This window comes from Diceros bicornis, chromosome 21, assembly GCF_020826845.1.
Source record: "Diceros bicornis minor isolate mBicDic1 chromosome 21, mDicBic1.mat.cur, whole genome shotgun sequence".
Classification (NCBI taxonomy): domain Eukaryota; kingdom Metazoa; phylum Chordata; class Mammalia; order Perissodactyla; family Rhinocerotidae; genus Diceros; species Diceros bicornis.
This window is the reverse complement of record NC_080760.1, coordinates 56,158,338-56,178,559: the sequence shown is the minus strand read 5'-3', so window position 1 is coordinate 56,178,559 and position 20,222 is coordinate 56,158,338. Positions and strand designations below refer to the sequence as shown.

General features: G+C 59.0%; 1 protein-coding gene across 5 annotated transcripts in view; it reads left to right on the top strand.

Moving 5' to 3' along the window:
* Nucleotides 1–20,222, top strand: part of ZC3H3 (zinc finger CCCH-type containing 3) — a 99,616-nt gene that overhangs the window by 52,016 nt on the left and 27,378 nt on the right. For all 5 annotated transcript variants that reach the window (XM_058565045.1, XM_058565049.1, XM_058565047.1 and 2 more), the window contains exon 5: nt 19,621–19,808. In XM_058565045.1, the coding sequence (XP_058421028.1) occupies nt 19,621–19,808 (188 nt within the window). The remainder of the gene's footprint in view (nt 1–19,620; nt 19,809–20,222) is intronic.

The window sequence follows — 20,222 nt, the reverse complement described above, 5'->3', positions numbered from 1 at the left end:
CTACGTATTCTTCACCTAATTCACTGGTTGTTTATACGTGGCCACATCTGCTGCATCCTTTTCCCCTTCTGTTCATATACGACCGTTTGGGACGAAGTTAGAGGCTTGGTGCCCTTGACTGGGCACTGCAGTGTGGTCCCCAGATCAGGGAGTGCTGCCTGGAGCAGAGCTGGCGTTCAGGGGGTCGTGTGTCTTCAGCCTCATTGAGTGTGGAACTGCCCCTCAGCCTTGGTCAGCTCTCATGACCCTGACTTTTGGGAGAGAGGAGCTGCCTTGTGCAGCATCCCTGGGCTCCTCGGATCCCTCCTTGTGCGTGATGAGGTTCAGATTGCCGTTGGGCAGGAAGGCGGTGAAAGCACTGGGCGACCGCCTCCGTGCAGCCTGAGTGGGCTGGGTCTGGCTGCCTGGTGCAATGTGAGCCTGACCGCCCACTGATGTGGCCCAGCAGGTTTCTCTGTGGTACGGGTCACTGCAGGTGAATGTGGAGATGTTCACGGGGCCTGTGTGAGCACCCTGGTCCTTCCTGGACTTCACCCACTCGTGATTGCCAGCCCCTCGTTCCTCTGTGTTGGTTGCTTTGTATATTCGTTTACATATTTATCATGGTGTGGACTCCAGATTCTCATTTTACCTGACAGGCTAGAGTCTGCTAACATTGTGATTCATTGCGACCCTCAGTTTGTCCCTGCCCTGGCCTGTGGAGGCCCCTTTGGGCTGGCCTTGCGTCCTTTCTACGTGGTGCCGTCGTTCTCTGAGCGTCCCTCACCTGTGCAGTGGGCTTCCGGGCTCACCTGGAACGTTCCTTCCCCCAGCCCAGGCCACCTCTCTGGCTCCTTGTAGTGCAGTGGCTCTCAGCACCCCTAGCTGAGGGTCTCATAGCCCTGGGTGTCACCAGTGCCAGAGAGAGACAGGAGCATGTGGAGGGGGCGGTCCTGGCAGGGGGCACGCTTTGCTTCCAGGCCTTCCCAGGTCACAAGCCGAGTGTCTGCGTGCACACAGCTCTCCCTGGACTGAAGACCTCAAGTTGGTGCTGACACCAGCGGTTCCGGTCCAGCGCTGCTGCTTCTTTCCGCCTCCCCGCGCTGCGTTGGTGACTCTTCCCCAACGGGGAGACACCGGGCCCTCGTCCGTGGTATGTTCAGTCACTAGTGCTCACCGTTTGTTTACAGTTCTGTTTTAGGTAAAATTTACACCGAGTGAGATGCATAAATCAAAGTATACAGTTGGCTGAGTTTTGACAAAAGCGTGTCCCTGTGTGACCCACACCTCTGTCCAGGTAGAGGACGCCCCTTCCCAGTCGGCATCTCAACCCACTGAGGAGCGCTGTTGTGACTGTTTCCACTGCAGGTTTGTTTTGCTTGCTCTAGAGCGTGACAGGAGCGGAGTTACACACTGTGCTTGCGCTCCAGCCTCCCCGCGCTGCCTTGACTGTGGTTTCTGTCCATGTGCGTCAGGAGTTCACCTGTTTTTATTGCCAATAGCCTTCCATTGTTTGTTCCACAATTGTTTGTTAATCCTCCTCTCCGTGGACATTTATTTCCACTTAAGGTAATTATGAGTGAAGGCTACTCCCTGTGTAGACCCATGTTTTCATTTCCCTTCGGTACATACCTAGGAGCGGGATTGCGGGGACACAGGAAGACATATGTTTAACTTCACGTGAAACCACCAAACCTTTTCCCAAAGTGGCCGTGCCCTTTCTCTTCCCCTTACAACACTTGGTGTAACCTACCGTCTTCTCAATTTTCACATTTTTGACGTGTGGTGGCATCTCGCTGTGGTTTTAATTTGCATCTTCCTGGTGACCAGTGAGGTTCAACACTTACTCACGGCCTTAAGGCCATTCGTTGTCTACTTTTGTGAAAGAGCTGGTCAGGTCCTTTGCCTGTTTTTAAATTGGTGGTTTGTCTTTTGTTCCTGAGCTACAGTGCATTTAATTGGTTTAAGGCTCTGTGCCCTCTACCTTCCCTTGCTGAGTCGGCCTTACCTCGTTGAATGGGGGCCTATTTCCTGCCCAGGAGTGTGTGGTGGGTACAGGAGCAGCTTGGCCCTTCGGGGAGGCTTGTGCCCCTGTGGCTGCCGTGTCGCCAGCCTTAGCTCTAGTGTTCAGGATGCAAGATCAAAGACACCCCCCCCCCACCTTGCCCTGTGTCACATAGAGACACGCTCTCTCTTGGCTCTGGTCTCTGGCAGCATCACTGTGTCCTGAGCCCAGAAGCCTCCCTCCACCCTGGGAACCCTGCAGGCCCGGGTCTCCCTGGGGGACCTGGAGCCCAGAGGGGAACCCTGGCCTTTCTAGGCTTCCGTGGGCCTGCACGCGGGAGTGCAGGCCCCTGCCCTGTGCTCACTCACAGGGAACAGCAAAGCTGTTCATGGACAGAGAACAGCCTTTTCTCTGCCCATGGGGAGCTGGCCAGAGCGTCTGTCAGGGGCCCCTGCCTGTCCCGCTGCTAGGGTGGAATTTGAGGAAATTGGTAAAGAAATCAGAGCAGGCCTGAGGGTGACAGGGAATGTGTGGCCCAGAGCTCTTGGTGTTGAGGCTTTGGCCAGAGACGAGGGTGGGGCCTCCTCTGGGCACCAGGCAGGGGTCTGGGGGAGCGCCCGTCGGAGTGACCTGGGCCCCCGCCTGGCCCGCTTCCCCGCATGGTGCTGAGCAGCTCTCCTCGGCAGGTTTTTTAAAATTTTATTTTATGAGAACAGGCGGTTACGGCTCCCCAAGTGCCGTAAAAGTTAATGTGATGGCCTCCCAGCGCCTGTGCTCATTTTTATAATTTTTTATTTTATGAAACAGGACAGGGAGCTTAGTGACTTATTACTATTCATTTCGTTTCAATGCAGTAAATATTGATTCAGTTGGGGGTTTTCAATTTAAACCACTCGACGATTATATAAAATATTACTGGTCTCTGAAATTATGCTTACCGATCCCTTCGGCTGCTCATTAAGGAAGGAGTGCGGTTGTAGGCCCCTTTGCCTTCATCATTCTAATAAATGGGCTGAGGTGCGTTTCTGCACGGGAGGTGCCACAGAAACTGCCGGCGGGGGCCTGACAGCAAGGATGCAACTCTTAATTTGGAAGTCGGTTCAAAGCGCGCCGGGCTTATTTATTTATTTCTCTGTGTGTTTGAGGCAAGCGGGCCTTTCAGCTGTCAGCAGCCCCGTGGCAGCAGGGCTGAGCGCGTCCTCCTGAGGCCGGAACACCTGCCCGCGTTCCTCGGCAGGGTGTGGAGAGGGGCCAGGGCTTGGGCGGGACGTGGGGCCTTCACCCCTCACCCCCTCGATGGTTTCGGGGAGGTAAGGGAGGAGAACCAGCCTTAGCAGGGCACAGCCGGCCTTGATTGGCGCTGAGGCCGGGACACTGTGAGGGACACTGATCTCCCTCCAGAACCTCGTCCAGAAAGGAGGGTACTTTTCTTGCACTGTTTGAGCCCAGCTGCTCACTAGCAGAGCTGGGCCTGGGACGTGGGATCCTGAGGAGAGAGCTCCCTGGGCGCCAGGGTCCAGCTGGTACACAGGCCGAGATGGGCTCTACTGCCTTCTTCCTCCTTTGCAGTTTCCACGAGCAGTCTCTGCTCACTGTCAAACACCCATCCGGTGTGGGGTGGCAAGTTGAAGCCCCCCACAGCACCCCTCTGGCATCAGGCTTGGGGAGCCCAGCCAGCCAGTCCCTCTGAGTCTGGGGTCTGTTCACTCATTTGGTCCCTGTCCCCACCAGTGTGGACATCTTTAGGATGGCCCTGTGTGATGATGGAGGACAGTGGTCAGCACTGCAGAGGGTCAGGACTAAGGGTCTGGAGCCCCCAGGGGAGGCTACACTTGGCTGGGCCACCCCAGTGCCACACGGCCCCTATGCTTCCATGCAGGGGCTGACCTGTGCTGTCTTCCTAGCTGCCTCCTCCTTGTCCTTTTCGGGCACTGGCACTGGGGGGTCATTGGCATCAGTTGGAGGGCATTGACATCAGGGGCGCTGGTGTCTGGCATGGGTGTATGGCCTGGGTGGGACTGACGTGCCACCTCCCTGTTGGTTTGAGCCTCTGGCCTGTCCTCCCCAGTGGTCACTCGGCGCCTGTGACAGTCACGCCCCAATGTGGTGTTTGTGCCACTGCTTCCTCCCTGGCCATGGGGACTGCTGGCGTGAGGCCTGGGGTCACAGGGGTTGTAGTTGGAGTGTTTGTGGTGAGACCACCTGAGAGGCGGTACCCGTGCTACATCTGAGGGTGCTGTGGGAGGGGAGGGGCCCCAGGACAGGCTGGGGTAGGGTCTCGGCCCCGGAGCTGGCCCAACGCTGAGCTCCTTGTGGGAGGGGAGGGTGGTGGCAGACACTGGAGCCTCACGTTTGCTCCATCTCAGGCCAGGACCTGCGTGTCACGTAGAGCGATCACCCCCCTCTCTGGGCCCACAGTGAGCTGGCTGAGAGCTTCCTGGCCTGGGGCACGTCCCTGGTGTCTGAGTCCCTGTGGGCTGTGCTGGTAGGTAGGAGGTACCTGGCAGGGCTGGGGCCAAGGTGGGGGCTTTGGGGCACAGCAGCCTCCTGAGGAGGCCAGCACGCTCTGCCTCCCTGCCCTGGGCTCGGCCACAAGTCCCTTCTGGGATGGTCTCTGTTGTCCAGCCTGCTCCCCGGCCCTGCTCGTCTCGCAGGTCCGTGTGTGTCTCTCAAGCCCCCTGGCCTTCGGCTTGCTCTTTTCCTCTGCTCTGCTTTTTCTGTCGCTGCCTCCACACGTCTGTGTCTTTCTTATTTTTCATCTCTGTCCCTCTCATTCTCCATGACGTGTGTGTCCCGCTCCCATCACCTGGCACTCTTCTGGTCTCCATGTGGGGAGCTGCTCCCTAGCACCCTGACTGTGCTCTGGGTGCTGGGAACAGGGAGGCCTCAGGCTTCCCAGCAAAGGAGGGAAGTGAGGAGGAGTGGGTCTGCAGGGCTCTGGGGCTGAAGGGCTGAGGGCCTGAGGGCCTGAGTGCACACAGGCCTGGGGCAGTGGTGGCTGTGAGGCGTTTCTCTCCACTGCTCCTTTCTAGAATGCCCGCTGTGCCTGTCCCCTCTGGCAGCAACCCTGCAGCCCAGCCAGCCCTCCTGCCGTCCCCTCCTTGCAGCAGCCCCAACAGGTCAGTGCTTTCCCAGGCCACTGCTCATCCCTGTGCGTGGACCCTGAGCCCTGGGCCAGTCTGGCCCTGGGACAGGTCTGCTGGCAGGCTTGCTCTCCTCCTCGCCTGGGCCAGGCCTATCTCACCTGCTGTAGCACACTGCGTCTTGATCTGTGTGATATACAGACGGCTTCTCTGTCTTTCCGGAGTTGACTTATGTGGCCAAGACTTGCGCAGTGGCCTTCAGGCCAGCCCGTGGTGGGGGAGCAGCAGGAGGGGTCAGGTAGGCACGTGCCTCGCCCAGGCCTGGCTCCTTGTGGACAAACCCTAATGGGACAGGACCTTGCAGGGCCCCATAAGATGCTGCCACCACCACGGCAAAAGCACAGCCACAGCGTGGCCCCGCCACAGTTGGCCAGCAGTCACACTGCAGTGGCTCACGGAGGAGACTGTCAGCCAGGTGAGTGTTTCACGACAGACCTAGAGAGAACGTCCCTTTGGTTTGCCCGAGGGAAGCTTTATTCTGAAAACAGCAGGACTGTTGGGAGGGGAGCCTCGGAAGTTCCCATTAGATTTCTCCCCGTGGAACCCGTAGAGGATTGCCCTCAGGTTGTGCCCGGGCCCCCTGGCCACACCTCGCCAGCACCGTGGGCCCTTGTGTGTCTGCGTTGGTGCCCCCAGATGTCCCTGGAAATGGGAAGCAGAGGAAGCTGAAAATACTGCCCCTGACAGGAAGAAATAAAACGTCCTTGTCACCCAGCGTTACCTGGGTGCCTTACACAATCAAACACCATTTTAAATACCACTTTTATCCTGCTTTTAGAGGGGGTAGTAAAGTGTCTTTCAAGTAATTGATATCATGTTTAACTCTTCGCATATGTCAGGCCTCCAGCCTGATCTTAACCCAAACACGATTCCCCTCTCAGGGCTAGCCCAGGGCCTCCTGAGACATGTTAGGGGAGGTGTTGCTCCAAGGGTCTGGGGAGCACAGCAGAACGGGCTTCCCATGTGGGCTGTGGGGTCTCGGGGGACTCACAACCGCTGAGGACCGTGGCCAAAGGGCTCCCACAAGCAAGTGCTCTCTCAAGCCTCTGGCAGGCTTCAGGAGGCCTGGCCACCACCTCGTACCAGGGCCCCACCATGCAGCACTGGCATCCGCCCTCTGCCCTCCCCCGTTCCTCTACAAGGTTCTCTGGGCAAGAGGCTGCCATGGGGCACAGGGGCACCAAGGAGGTGCCAGGCCCTTGGTGGAGGGGGTGCCCTTCCCCTGCCATGGCTCTGGCAGTTAACCTCACCCCTCCCTCCCTACTCCTGGCCTTCTTTCTATACTTGCCTCCCCCACCCCGCCAGTGTTGCTGTGTGGGTCCTTCGAGATGGGAGTCAGGGAAGCCCCTCCTCACACCTTCTTTCCCTCCCAGCTTGTTCTGACCAGGATCAGGGTTGCTGATCCAAAATGCAGCCCATCCACTGTTAGGGGGCCATCCACATCTCATCTTCTCCCATCTGGCACTCTTCTCTCCGGCCACTTCATGTGCAAACTGGGGGACGGTTCAGGAATCATGGGCATGTCTGAGGAGTGTTGCATTGTAAATATTTGTCCTGGGTGGGTGGGCACTGCAGTTACAGAGACCTTTCTGTGTTGGGCACAGGCCCAGTGCCCCCTGCCTGCCCTTTTTCCAGCCGGTGGCCCCCGCTCAAAGAGCAGTCACCATGGCCAGGTGGGACCCTGACCCCAGCTCCTGCTAAGCCGGGCTCTGGGCCGGCAGGAGAGCCAGCAGGCAGGTGCAGAGCGTTTTTATTTTCCTCGAAGTCAGCAAGGTTTCCGTGTCTGCCCCGCCCACTCCCCGGAGTAAGGAGCCCTGGTTTAATTTGCGGTTAGATGTCTGTTAAGATTGCGTCCACTTCCCAAGTCAGCACTTAATTGGCAAGGCGCTTGATTTAACAGCGTGGGAGCCTCCACCGGAAAAATGGCTTGAATAAATCACTGCCTGATGCCAGAAAATAGATATAATCTCAGCATTAACTACATTAATAGTAGCAGAAGCCGAATTAAGAAAGCCATAAAGCATAGGCGTGGGAGCATAAATTATGGCCTGGGCTTTGTCCCCTGGGAGCTGGCTCGTCTGGGGGCGGGGCAGGGACGGGGCTGAGAGGCACTCCAGGCTCCTCCCCAGACCTGCCTACCTGTCAGCCCCGCCCCAGCCCCTTGTCTCCTCCCTGGCCCTGCCTTGGGGCACGGGGTGGGGGGTGGGGCAGGCGGGGCTGGGCAGCCTGCCCTGCCCTGCATGGCTCAGGCGCCTGGCCCTGGAAGGGTTAGCTGCACCCGTCTGTCCTCTGGGGCTCCATGAAGAATTTGGCACCTTGCACCGCCTGCACCCACCCCTCCCAGCACCTCCTTGGGCCGGACCCTGGCTGAGTACTTTCCACCTTGGCCATTCTCTGCCCAGTAGGTGCTGGCAGGTGCTAGTGAGGTCCCTGCTGCGTGTCATCAACAGAAGTGTTAGGGCAGAGAGTGGACTTGGCAGGAGTTGGTGCCAGACCTAGCTCTGACCCGTGCTGCCTCCACCTCCTCTCTGCCACAGATGGCCTTTGCCCTCTGGTGTGTGCAGCCTGGATGGCTTCTTGGAGGAGGCGACATTTGGCTTGCTGGTTAGGTAGACACAACTTGACCACCAGTCGGGTCCCACATCAGGTGTGGCAGTTGGTATTGCTCTTCTTCATCGTTGCCTTTTGTCTCCCCCATTGAGGTTTCTTTGTCTAGCACAGGCCTGTCCTGGTTCTGGTTGTAGGGAGCCAGCAGGGCTTTAGAGAGAGCCAGGTGGCACCTACTGCAGCACTGGTGTGCATCTTCTCGTGCCCTTTCAATGTCAGCCGCCACTGCAGAAGCTTTTTGATACTTTAGTAGAGGAGAATGCTATCTGGTTTTAAGTTCAGTTATACTCTTATTCTTTGTCAAGGTCAACATTTTTTTTTTTTTGATGAGGAAAATTGGCCTTGAGCTAACATCTATTGCCAATCTTCCTCTTTTTGCTGAAGAAGATTGTGTCTGAGCTAACATCTGTGCCAGTCTTCCTCTATTTTTGTATGTGGGATGCTGCCACAGCATGGGTTGATGAGCAGTGTGCAGGTCCATGCCCGGGATCCAGACCTGCGAACCCTGGGCTACCAAAGCAGAGCGTGCAAACTTAACCACTATGCCACAGGGCCAGGCTCCCAAGTTCAACATTTTTAATGTTTGCTGTGCATTTGCCTCTGGCCTGTTTCTTACAGGTCTGCAAGACTCTTCAAGTATTCAGAATGTCACCCTTTTCTCCTAGACTATACATTTTTTCTCAATTTCAATTTTGCCTTTCAGTTTTGTTTGTGAGGATTTTTAACAGAATTTTTCACTTGTCTGTGTACTTAGATTCTGTCATTCTCTTAAGACCCACTGTATTGATTTGCTTAGAACAGCCTGCCCCACCCCAAGATGATGTGAGTTCAATTATATTCTCTTCTAGTGCTGTGGTTTCCAGTTTTACGTTTAAGACTTTAATCGACCTGAAACTTATTTGGGGACATGGTGTAAAGTTAAAGTTCAAATTTAATTTTGCTAAATGGTTACCTGGTTGTCTCATTTATTAAATATGCAGATGTTTTTCATTCTGTAAGCACGTGGCCTTTGTCTTGTACACATGCTGGGTTCTGAACTTGTCTTTCTGCACAGAGTTCCTCTTTGATTTCCCTGTGCAAAACATTCGTGGTTGGTTTGTATCTTCACTGGTCAGTTCTGTGGATTTTTATCTTGTGTGCCTACCACCCAGGTCAGGATCTGTCCATTTCCTGCCCCTGGAAGGCTCCCTCATGCCCACTCCCATCACGTCCCCACCCCACCCACAGGTTACCGCTCCTTGGCCTCCATGAGTCTAGACTACTCTGTCACAGTCTTGAGCTTCATAGAAATGGAATCGTATAGTAGGTACTGTTTGGCGTCTGATTTTTGCTCACCATTCGTTATAGACTGAATCATCCAAACAAATTCATAGGCTGAAGCCCTGACCCCCAGTGTGGTGGTATTTGGAGGTGGGGCCTTTACAGAGGTAATTAAGGTTAAATGAGGTCGTTAGGGTGGGGCCCTAATCCCATAGGATTGGTGTTCTTATAAGAAGAGGGAGAGACACAAGCGCTCTCTGAAAGGCTCAGAGGAAAGGCCATGTGAGGACCTAGCAAGAGGGCACCGTCTGCAAGGCAGGGGGAGAGGCCTCACCAGGAACCAACCCTGCTGGCACCTTGATCTTGGACGTCCAGCCTCCAGAACAGTGAGAAAATCAGTCTCTGTGATTGCAGCGCCCTGTCTGTGGTGCTTGATGGCGGCCCAAGCTCACCGAGCTGCCATTGTTTCTCAGATTCGTCTCCAGTGCTGTGTGTAGCAGTGGCTGGTCCTTTCCCTTGCTGTGTCACATTCTACTGCACCAATACACCACATTCATTCATTTTGCTCTTGATGGGCATCTGGGTTGTTTCTAGTCCTTGCTGCCCTCCATCTTGGTGGAGTTGTCACCACGTGACTAGAAACCCTCGTTTCTGTGGAACTGCTGCCTCAGAGGGTAGATGGATGCTGGGTTGTAGTAGCTGAGGCCAGTCCCTGTGCTGGCTGTCTGAGTCTTCGCTCGCGCAGTAGTATGAGGGTGCTCCAGTCGCCCGTGGCCTCACCAGCACCTGCTGGGCCTGTCTTTCCCGTGTAGCCAGGCTCAATTTCTCAGCCGTCCCCAGCCAACCAGCCCCTAAACCAACCCAACTGCACTTATTCTCCCTGCATCCCTCCCACTGCATGGGAACCTGGAAGGACCAGGCTGCTGCACCTCCCTCCTGCTCTCAGGCTCGCAGGATGGTGTTCCATGGCTTCTGCGTCAGCGGGGCATGCCTGCTATGGCGTTACCCTCAGTGTTTGAGTCTGTACTGCTCTTCCTTGTACATTCCTGCCAGGCCTTGCTGGTGTCTGGGAGGCCGTCGATGTTGGTGTCTGTTCACTTCGCAGTTCACTACCAGTTCACCCTCTGACTCGCAGGAGCTTTGGCTGTTGAGCTCCTGGGCCTTTCTCTGATGTTTGCATGGGTGCCACCATCCGTGCATCTTGCTGAGGCCACCAGCCCCTTTCCAGGGGAGCCGGGCTGCTCTCACTGTGTGATCCTCGGAGGGGCCGTTCCACCGGGGTTTGCAGGGGCGGGGAGTGCCTGGCTCCTCCACATCCCTCCTTTGTGAATCGCCTTAGGTAGCAGTGACACGCGGGGTCGCCAAGGGCCAGGGCTCGTGGCCTTCTGTGTCTTATGTTTGCACTTTGTTACATGCCTTCCTGCTTGGGCTGCCCTCCGGTGTGCCTCAGCTCAGCCTCTTGCAGGTACTGGGGGCCCTTCATGACATATACACACAAGCATGGATGTCCTAGGGGGTCACCAGAGGGGTGGGGGTGATTGGTGTGTGAGCTGGAGCTGAAGACAGCATGCTGCTCCAGGTGGAGGGGCACCACACAGACAGAGCTGGAGAAACGGGGGTGCAAGCGGCCAGGGCCCCCTGACCTGGAGCAGTGGGTGAGCACTAGGGGCTCAGTGAGCCCGGGCCTGCAAGCAGAGACTCCTGAGAAGGGCCGGCCGCAGCATGGGGAGTAGGGCCAGGCCTGGGGCGGGCACCTCAGCTGAGGGCACAGAGTGCACAGGCAGAGGCCCCGAGATGGGCTCACCAAGCATATGAGGAGGGGTGTGAAGGGGCGCAAGTCCCCTGATGCCAGAGATCAGGACAGCCGGGCTCTTCAACAGGGCATCGTGAGGCCCATCCCCCAGAGGGGAGGGTGGCAGGTGTCAGCCTCCAGGGCTCAGCCAGGGGCACTCTCTGGACTGAGTCCACGCATCCCTGGTGATGAGGGTCAGAGTCCCCTGAGGGAGGGCACAGAGGAGCGCTGCTGTGTGTGTGGACAGTGCGCAGGCAGCAGGGCGGGGTTGGGGCGGCCCAACCTGGCCCTGCTCTTGCCCAGGGGCACAGGCTGCAGGTGGAAGCTGTCTTGGCAGGTCCAGCTTTGAGGAGGGAGCCCGAGGAAGTGTCCCCGGGGCTCAGGGGTGCAGAGTCTGGGTTCTGGGCTCCGGGTGGGACATGGAGGGAGGCTAGAAGCTCAGCCCGAACCTGAAGCCTGGGGGTCAGGGACAGTGCCCTGTAGGCGTCCTCAGGCCTGTGCTGTTGTTGAGAGGATGTGGGACAGGCCAGGCCAGGCAGCTCGCACGTGGCTCCTGCAGGGACTGTCACCCAGGTGCCAGTGAGCCAGATGGGGCCTCGACCTCCCGAGGTCTTCCCAGAGAACTCCAGGCAGGAGCTGCAACAGCCATTCTGCTGCCTGAGTCGTCCCTCCATCAGCTCATCCCTAGCGTGGAGCTCTGCCAGACGTGGTTCTGGGGGCGAGGGCTGAGATGGACCGGCTGCCCTCAGGAGCTCACGGTTCAGGGCTGGAGGAATGGTCGGCCTGGACTCGACGTGCATGGTGAGCAGGGGGTGGGGGGCAAGAGAGAGACAGAGAGGAAGGTAGAGAAGGACAGATGGGGAGAGGGAGATAGAAAGAGACACCTGGGGGCGAGAGGGCAGAGGAAGGGCTGGCCCTGACCCCCACCAGCTGTCACGGGGCAAGGGGGTCCTGGCTCACAGCCAGCCTGGAGGGTGACACGTGGGCACAGAGGATCCAGGGCCCCACCCTGGGCTGCATCCGCCAGTCCCACCAAGGGCAGCTGCACATGGCCACCCAGTCCTGGGCGCGCAGCCCCTCTGCCCCACAGGCTGAACTCTGCACTCCAGAGTGGGGCCATTAAAGCCCAGTAATACCTGTTTTTTGCAGCTGATATAGAAAACACCAATGGCTTCAGCTGAAATGGATTTTTAAAAGTGTCATTTTATGGAGAATTTTACTTTCCATCTTGTTGTTTATTAGGCTCTAAAAGGGAAAGCTTGTAATGCATCCATTGATCGAAATACCGATTGAATAGATGTGAGCACATAAAGCAGCCCGGCCACTTGTGATGGAACCACAGCGTTTGTAATGGAGGTGGCACAATTAGTGTCGCCCACCAGCACGCCGCTGGCTGGATACCCTGAATTATTTGTGGTTCATTATCGGGGAGTGGTGGGGCGGGGCGTCCCTTGGTGATGAAGCCTTCATGTGGCCTGCTGGGTCAGCCTGGGACCATGGGAGCCAGCCCCCTGCCCACACCCCCACCCCGTCCCTCCACCCACACTCTCAGGTACTCAGCCTCAGGTACTCAGCTGGCCCTGGGCCAGCTCCTCTCCAGGGTCGTCCTGCTCTTGCTGCAACCCTGCCGCAGCGAGGCTGCTGCATCTCAAGGTCACACAGCCCCATATGGCTCCCCAGGCCTTAGCTCCCACCCAGGCCCGTAGCCCACGTGTCTGCAGTGAGAAGATGTGTCCTGGAAAGCCGAGCTGTCAGCCTGCCTCTGCCCCAAGGCGGCCGGAGCCCAGGTAGGGAGGTGGGTGCAGAGAGCGAGGCTGCTGCAGGGTGGACGGCTGCTGCTGGGCATGGTGCCCCAGCCTCGACTTGTTGGGAGCCTGGGCCCCCCAGAGCTGGTTGTGGGCCACATTCGGGAGGAGCAGGTTGTGTGGTTGGAGGAGGTCCTATGAGATCAGGTGGCCACAATCGTCGTGCGGCCTGCGTCGTCCACTGGGTCCCTGGCCACTGAGCCCTGTTTCTGAGGCCCCTGTGGAGCCCACTCTAGTCACCTCTACATCACGCCTGCGCTCTGGCCGTCCCTCTCACCTCCCACCCTGCTGGCCCTGCTCAGGCCCGTCTCCTGAGGGACTTGTCTCCCTCCCCCAGATTTAGCACCTGCCCTGCACACTGCTCAGCATGGCCTGGGGGGCCTCCCAAGGTGAGAGGCCCGCCCTGTACTGTCCTCGAGCTGGGAGTGTGTATGAGAGGGGAGCTGGGATCTGCTCAGGCGGCAGCGGGGGAACAGGAAGGCCCCTCGAAGGCCGGGTGGGTGCACGCTCGCGCCCCCAGAGCCGAGCTGAGGCAGCGCCCGTCAGCGTTTCCGTGGAAAGCCCACTTAAGCAGTTTGCAGCCTGTCACGGTGGCGGCTGAGCCTGACCTACTTGGGATTAGCCGTGCAGAGCCGCCTCCCCTGGGCACTCTTCTGCTGACGGCGCACTCCCTGCTTGCCTCAAAGCTTCGCAGAATAGCGCTCCATTTCCTGAAAAATGCTTCCCCGGTTGTTTTCTCTGCTTCTCAGCCGGCCTGCCCAGCTCCTGCACGGTCACCACCAGCCTGGGCGGCGTGGTCTGGAGGCTGCTGGGTCCCCGGGCACACCCTGACTCTGCCCCAGCCGACAGGTGGGAGGCCGAGTTCCAGCCTGGAGCCCGACTGAGCCCCTCTGCCAGCAGCCGCACCTGCCATTCTGCATCTTCCCACCGGCGGCCTTGGCCTTCCACCTCCTCACCTCTGCCTGCCCAGCCCTGGATGATGGTCGAAGCCTCCCGGCCTCAGTCCACCCCCGCCCCTACCTGTGTCTTCCCTCCACAGCAGTGCCATGTGTGCGGTCAGAACCCGCCTTCTCTGACCCCGCTGCCCCCTTTGTCCTCAGGGAGCTGCTGCTGCCCTGTCTCTGGCTCCCCACTCACTGCAGGTCTCCTCTCTGTCTCTCTCACCTGAACTCCCCACCAGAGGACCACCCGTGTGTGGGGCCCCAGCCCCTCCCTCCTGGTGTGCATTCACCCAGCACAGGTTGACGGAGCCTCCACACACCAGCACGGTGTCCGGGCCAAGGGCACAGCAGTGAACTGCTGCAGGGTGCTCCAAGGTGTGACACCGCACTGTGCCAGGGCCAGGGACCTGTGACAGCAAGCCAACAGGGGTCATGGAAGGCTTCCTGAGGACTGGTCATCTGAGCTTGGTCGCAGGGATGACCTGGGTAACAGGCAGAGGGATAGCATATGCAAAGGCCCAGTGCAAGAAGGGGCCGCAGTGCTTTCGAGGAAGAACTTTACAATATGGTTGGAGTTTTGGCTGAAGGGAGGGTATGTGGGGCAGTGGCTGGTGAGGGCCTGAGAGCCCAGCTGCAGGGTCTCTGACAGACTGTCATCATGAGAAAAGTGGGGATCCACTGCAGGGTGCTAAGTGGAGCAGGGAGGAAACTGGATCACTGTGCAGTTTTCAGACCAACTGGCAGGATGGGGGGTGGGGTGCGGGGACCCCACCAGGGAGCTGCGAAGGAGGGCAGGCACCCAGCCTGCATGTGGGGGCGAGAAGGCAGGCTGGCTCAGGTCAGGCAGTTTCCCTGATGTCTGACGACGGGGCCTGCTGGGGAGGGATCACCTCAGCTCCAGTATGATCCCGCAGTCCCACCTGAGCAGTGACAGCCGAGGGCAAGCCAGAGAGCTGCACGGGGTGGCCTGAGGCAGTGTGTGTTTGAGGTGTGTTGTACCTGGTGAGGAGGCCCAGGCAGGATGGGCACAGCTCCCAGTTTGAGACTCGTCCCGCCTGGGGTGTGTGGGAGGCTGGGGCTGCTTCCAGGGTGTCTAGGGCGAGGCCACCTCCCCTGCTCCTCGCCCACCTGCACCTGAGTCTGCCCTTGGTCAGGAGCGAGCCACACCCCAGGCCATCCCCCGACGTGACCTAGGCGGGCTGCTTGTCCTCAGCCCAGGGTCTGGGGTGCACAGGAGGCAGGCCCGCTGAGAATGCAGCACTCACTGTGGGGGGGCAGGCAGCCCTCAGGAAGGTCTGCTGTTTGTCAGATACTGTCATATAGAGCCAGTGAGGTGCGTGTGGTCACGTGTGCATGTGTTCAGGAGCCCGTTTGCCTGTCCGCTCCTCGCATGCACACCTGTGCCCCTGGCTGCCAGGCTGCGTAGCTACGGACACCTTGGCTGGGCCCATCTCAGCTGTGCAGCCTGAGAAGCTGACCTAGCGGGCAGGGGCACCCTGCACATGGTGTTGGGGGTTGCACAGACCTGCTCTGGGCAGTGGCCATGGGGCATTCAGGGAGCAGGGAGCATGGGTGTCCAGGATCAGCCCTCAAGACCTTTAGAGGGCAGGGGAACCCTGGCAGACTGGGCACTCTCAGCCTCTGCCCTCGGCGTGCCCTGCAGGCCTAGCAGGGGACACAATATGCTATCCGTGTCCTCTCCAGGAGAGCCTCCCTCTGTCTTGCCCAGACCGTGACGCCCCCTGTCTTGGGTTCCTTTTCCCTGGGCCTTGGCCCCCACTATCATCCTCCCCACCCGGCACAGCAGGTCACAGGGGCTGCGGTCAGCAGAGCCCCTTGGCCAGCGTGGCCATCCTCGGGCCTGGAACTTTCCAGCTGTTCCCCAGGCAGTGGACACGTGGACAGCTTTTCTTTTTAAACCTACTTTTGTGGTGTATGTGTCTTTCTCCCCATTACCACCACTTTTCATTTAAAATGTTATCTCCCCCACCGTCCTTCGTGCCCCCCTGGGGGGCGAGGGAAGGCCTAGCTCTCACCCTGGTGTAGTCAAGGTTATGGTGATAAATCCTGGGGCATTGTCACTTCTATTCGGAGTAAATTGGCTGGCCGCTTTCGGGCTGAAGGAAAGATAATTTGCTGTAGTATTTCAAATGGATTAGAAATGGATTTGAAGGGGAAGTTCATGCCTCCCATTACAAAGACGAGAGAGAGGACTATCTTAAGGCACGGTTCCCTCCCTGGCCTTCATTATCCACGCTTAATACCTTTCCTATTTTCCAGCGTTAATGAAATTTCCTGGTGGTGTGGGCCTGCTGGACGGATGGGAGAAGCCTTTAGATCTGAGCCTCCTGTTGTAGAAAAGGAATTACAGGGCCCTTGCCACGAGGGCAGGAGCGTTCTCCGGGTCCTTGGCCCTGCTATTATCTCATTAATTTCATCCCCTCTTTTCAATACAGTTCGTTTCCAAAGGCTGTCCTCTCCATTAGGGTAACAATTTACTGGAGAGCTGTGACACCCACGGCATGAAAAGCTACATGGCATTTGGGGTGGGGCTCCCTGAGCCCACCCCGCAGTTGGGTGATTGGGACCAGCAGGGGTGAGGGAAGGGCAGTGGTGGTCCCATGCAGCTGCCAGCCCTCCCCAAGTTCTGTGGGTGCGTCCAGCTCCTCTGAGCAGCCCTGTGACACCATCCGGAATGCAGCTTCTCCCAGGCTCTTCATGTGCCCCTGGAGGCTGTGGGCCCCAGGGCTGTTCCCAGGAGTCGCAGCCCTGCACCCTTGGGCACGTGGGGTCCCTCAGGCACATGCATGTGCACAGACCTAAGCACAGAGCTGGGGCATCAGAGCAGAAGGGCTGCTATGCCTTCACTCCTCCCAGATGGCCTGCAATTGTCCTGTAATTGCCAACAAAACCCAGGGGCTTGGTTTTTGGGGTAGGAGAAGGGGATAGATCAATTGGTCATGTTCCTGTGTAAGACTAATGGTGTGAATAATCAGCAACGTCCCAGGAAAGAAGTGTCACCTGAGATGTGCCTTTTCACTGTAAGAACAAATCATAAAAGGCAGTAATTAATGGAGCTCAGTTCTCCTTAGGAGGGGCAGGTGTGGCCAGCCACAGTGCCCAGCCTGGGAGCAGGGAGGGCGTCCCTGGGGCCCCACTCTTCAGGGCGGGCCGTTAACAGCCCAGACGGGTTCCTTCATGCACAGAGCTGTGGAGTGCAGGCCCTCTTGGGGCGGGATGGGCCGCAATGGGGCTGCTCGCAGGTCTGGAACATGCTCTGCCCTGAAGCTTCCAGCTTCTGACCTAAGGCCCTGCCTGTGGCCACCTCGTGTTGCTTTGATCCAGTGGCTTCACTAGTGTAGCCGCCCCTGGTGGGGCATCTGTCCCTGTCTGCCCTCAGCCAGGAGCACATGCCCATGGGGCATCTGGGGCCCTGCTTCCTCTCTGCCACCTTCCCGAGGGCATCCTGACACTGGGCCCAGGCAGGGAGGCAGGCACACCTCGGTTGCCCACTTGTCCCTCATGCTTTGTGGCGGCCAGTGCTATGGACGGGGGGTAGGGGTGGTAGTGGTGGCCCAGGAGAACAGGGTCCCCTTCAAGGGAGGAGGCAGCTAAGAGTAGTGTCGTCGTCAAGCGGCAGCCCCATTATCTTGCCGCAAAGCGTGTCAGGAGGGATCTGGCTCTGAGTGGCCAGTCCGTGGTGAGGACCAGATCTTGGCGAGTGGCTGGTGCTATGGGGGGTGAGGAGCCCTGTGTGCACAGGATGGGCTTACTCTTGGTCCCCTCACCCTCTAGGGCTGTGGAGTGGAGGCCTCTTGACACTGCCCCTGGCCCAGGCTGGCATATGAAGGGACAGGTGCCTCGTGGGCAGTGAGACCACTGAGGGCTCTGGACAGTGTGGGGCTAGGGGCCGGGGCTGTTGGGGGCCTGTCAGCCTCAGGCTGAGAGAGTTGTGCTGGCTGCTGGCCTGGGCCCCCTCTCGATTGTGGGGATTAGGACTCAGGCCGAGCTGCTCCCTGTAGACAGTGACCACAGCTCCTGCGGAGGATCCAGAGCCACCTCTGAGGCTGACAGGGTTCTGCAGTGAGGGGCTGGTGGGAGGAGAAGACTCAGGCCGGCCTTGCCCTCCTCACACTGCGCCCTGGCTCCAGTGCGAGCCGAGGCGACTGGATAGGTGCCTTCTGGGCACAGGAGAGCCTGGAGGTCTGGCTTCCTCCCCGAGAGGATGCCTATCCCACCCCACCCTCTCTTGCCCAGGCCTGCCCTATGTGGGGGCAGCTGGAGCCTGTCGGGCATGGACAGCCTGGGCCGGGCAGCCAGGGCCCCTTGGTGGGACTTGTTCCCTCCAAGATTGGTGTTTGTGAACTTGAATTTTAATTAAGGGAACTTGGTTAAGTGCTTTCGGGCCTCAGAGGCCTCCACGGCACTGCCCTCCTGGCGTTTGTACTTACACCACAGCTCTGGGTCCCCTGAGCGCCCAGCTCACTTGCACACATTCCTCTAACAGGCCCTCAGAGGCTCCAGATTGGCGAGAATTACCCCCAACTTGTAGATGGAGAGACCGAGGCCCAGAGGGGCTGCGGGGCTGAGTGGTCGGGCTGTGGCTGCGCCTAAGAGCAGGACTGCTTGACCCCCAGCACCTCACTTCTGGGCAAGAGCACTCTCCCCACCTTGGTTAGCCTGTGTGGTAGGACGCCGAGGCCTGCCCGTCCCCTCTGCACTCATCAGACCCCTGGGTGGCCAGGAAAGGGTCTGCTGCTGCCCCAGGAGGAGTGGGGGGTCCATGTGCTCTGCAGGGAAGGGGGCTGCAGGGCCGTGGAGGCCTCATTGTGAGCACAGTGGAAACCCGGAAGGGGCAGTGCCTGCACTACGCCCCCAGGACAGGCCCCAACAGGGCCCGGATCGCCACTTAAGCCAGTTTCCCTGCTGGGGGTGAGCACGGCTGGCAGCAGTGCCTCAGTGGGGCCTGTGCTCCTCGAGCCCTGCCCTCCTGCTGCTTGGGGGCCACCTTCAGGTAGAGGCGATGTGCACAGGACAGCCAACACTCGTCTGCCCACATATGCCAGTGGGGCACAGTGTATATACTGGGTGGAATAGTGTTAGGAGCAGAGTCCGAGCTAATGTGGAATTGAGCTCCACTGCAGAAACAAATTACTGCTGAATTGTATCCTCAGGGGGAAAGGCCCATGCCCTTCTGAAGTCATGGCGGGCTGGTCTCCACACCGGGCACCCTGGGTAGGAGGGCGCTGTCGCCTTGTTTCCGTGGCAGCCTGCCCATGTGACAGCTGTGGGGAGTGGGTCAGCCAGTACGGCTGCAGGCCCACGGTTGGTGCTGGCCTGGCACCCCTGAGCCTGGGGGCCTGTGGCTGCTGCCCACTGCAGCCATAGTGTCTGCAGGGGAGTATCTCTCTAAGTGGGGGCATCAGGGGCCTCCTCCCAACCCACTCTGCCTGTGGGCTTCCCTGGGAGTGTGGGCATCTGGCAGGATGGGGCCCAGGGCCTGGCGGGAGAGGAATAGGGAGGGAGAAAGTGGGCAGGCGGCCCCAGGTCTGCCCTCCTGGCCTGGGTCGTCTGCTCGGCTAACCCCAGACGCTGTCCCAGGCCTCTTCCAGCCTTTGACCTTGAGGCAATTCCAGTCTTCCTCCAAACAGCTTCCCCCAAACAGGTGGAGGTCTATGAGGCCGTCGCCTCCCACTCTCAGTGCTGGGCTCTCCACGTGGTGGAGCTAACCCCACAGCATCCATGTCCCGAGGCCAGGTGGCGGGCAGCCCCCTGGGAAAGATGTTCCTGGGCAGTGGTGACGGCATAGTACAGGTGCCACCTCAGTGCAGGTGCCGAGGGCATTCCCTTCACGATGGAGCTCCCTGGCAGGAGGCCAGGGCCCAGGTGGTCATGTCCCCAGGGATATGCATGTGGAGGGGGAGGCTTATCCCTTCCCCACATCCTTCCGGGGCTCATGTGGTCCCAGCCTGGTCGGTGGGGTTGGCAGTGCCACCTCCTGTGCCTGCAGGGTGTGGGGGCAGGGGACAGAGGTCTCCTGACTACGGGCCCTGGGGCTGGGCTGATAGGCGTTTTCCTGTCTCCGCAGGTCCCTGGTGCTGAACCGCCTGCGCCCCACTGCTGGCAGTGGCAAAGGCCAGCCCGGCTCCCCTCGGTGGCGGAATAAAGGCTACCGCTGCATTGGTGGGGTCCTCTACAAGGTGTCGGCCAACAAACTGTCCAAGACCTACGGCCGACCCAGCGTCGACGGGGGTAGTAGGCCGCTCCTGCGCACAGGTGAGACTCCTTGGTGGTGGGGGCCAAGAAGCCCTTGGGCCGGGCCCCTGCCTCCCTACGTGTGTGTGTCATAGTGCACGTGCTCAAGGCTTGCCCCAGGTCTAGGCAGGCGGGGCCTGGCGCTCCCAGGGAGCCGGTCCAAGTGAGTGCTTCCCAGTGGGCCACGGCCCAGCCTGGGAATCCATCATATTCTCCAGTGCTCGCAGAGCCTAACAAGGCTGACGGGGCGCCGGAGCAGGCAGGGTGCCAGTGGGGAGGGCTTGCAGCCTCTGTGTCCCACAGGGAAGGCCCAGAGGGGGGTGACTCACGCTTGGCTGAGCGGCCCCTGATTTCCCCTGTTTTGCTCCTAGACAAAGGAGCTGAGCCAGGTACAGTAAACATGCCCGGGTGAGCGAACACCTGGGGCTGTAGGGC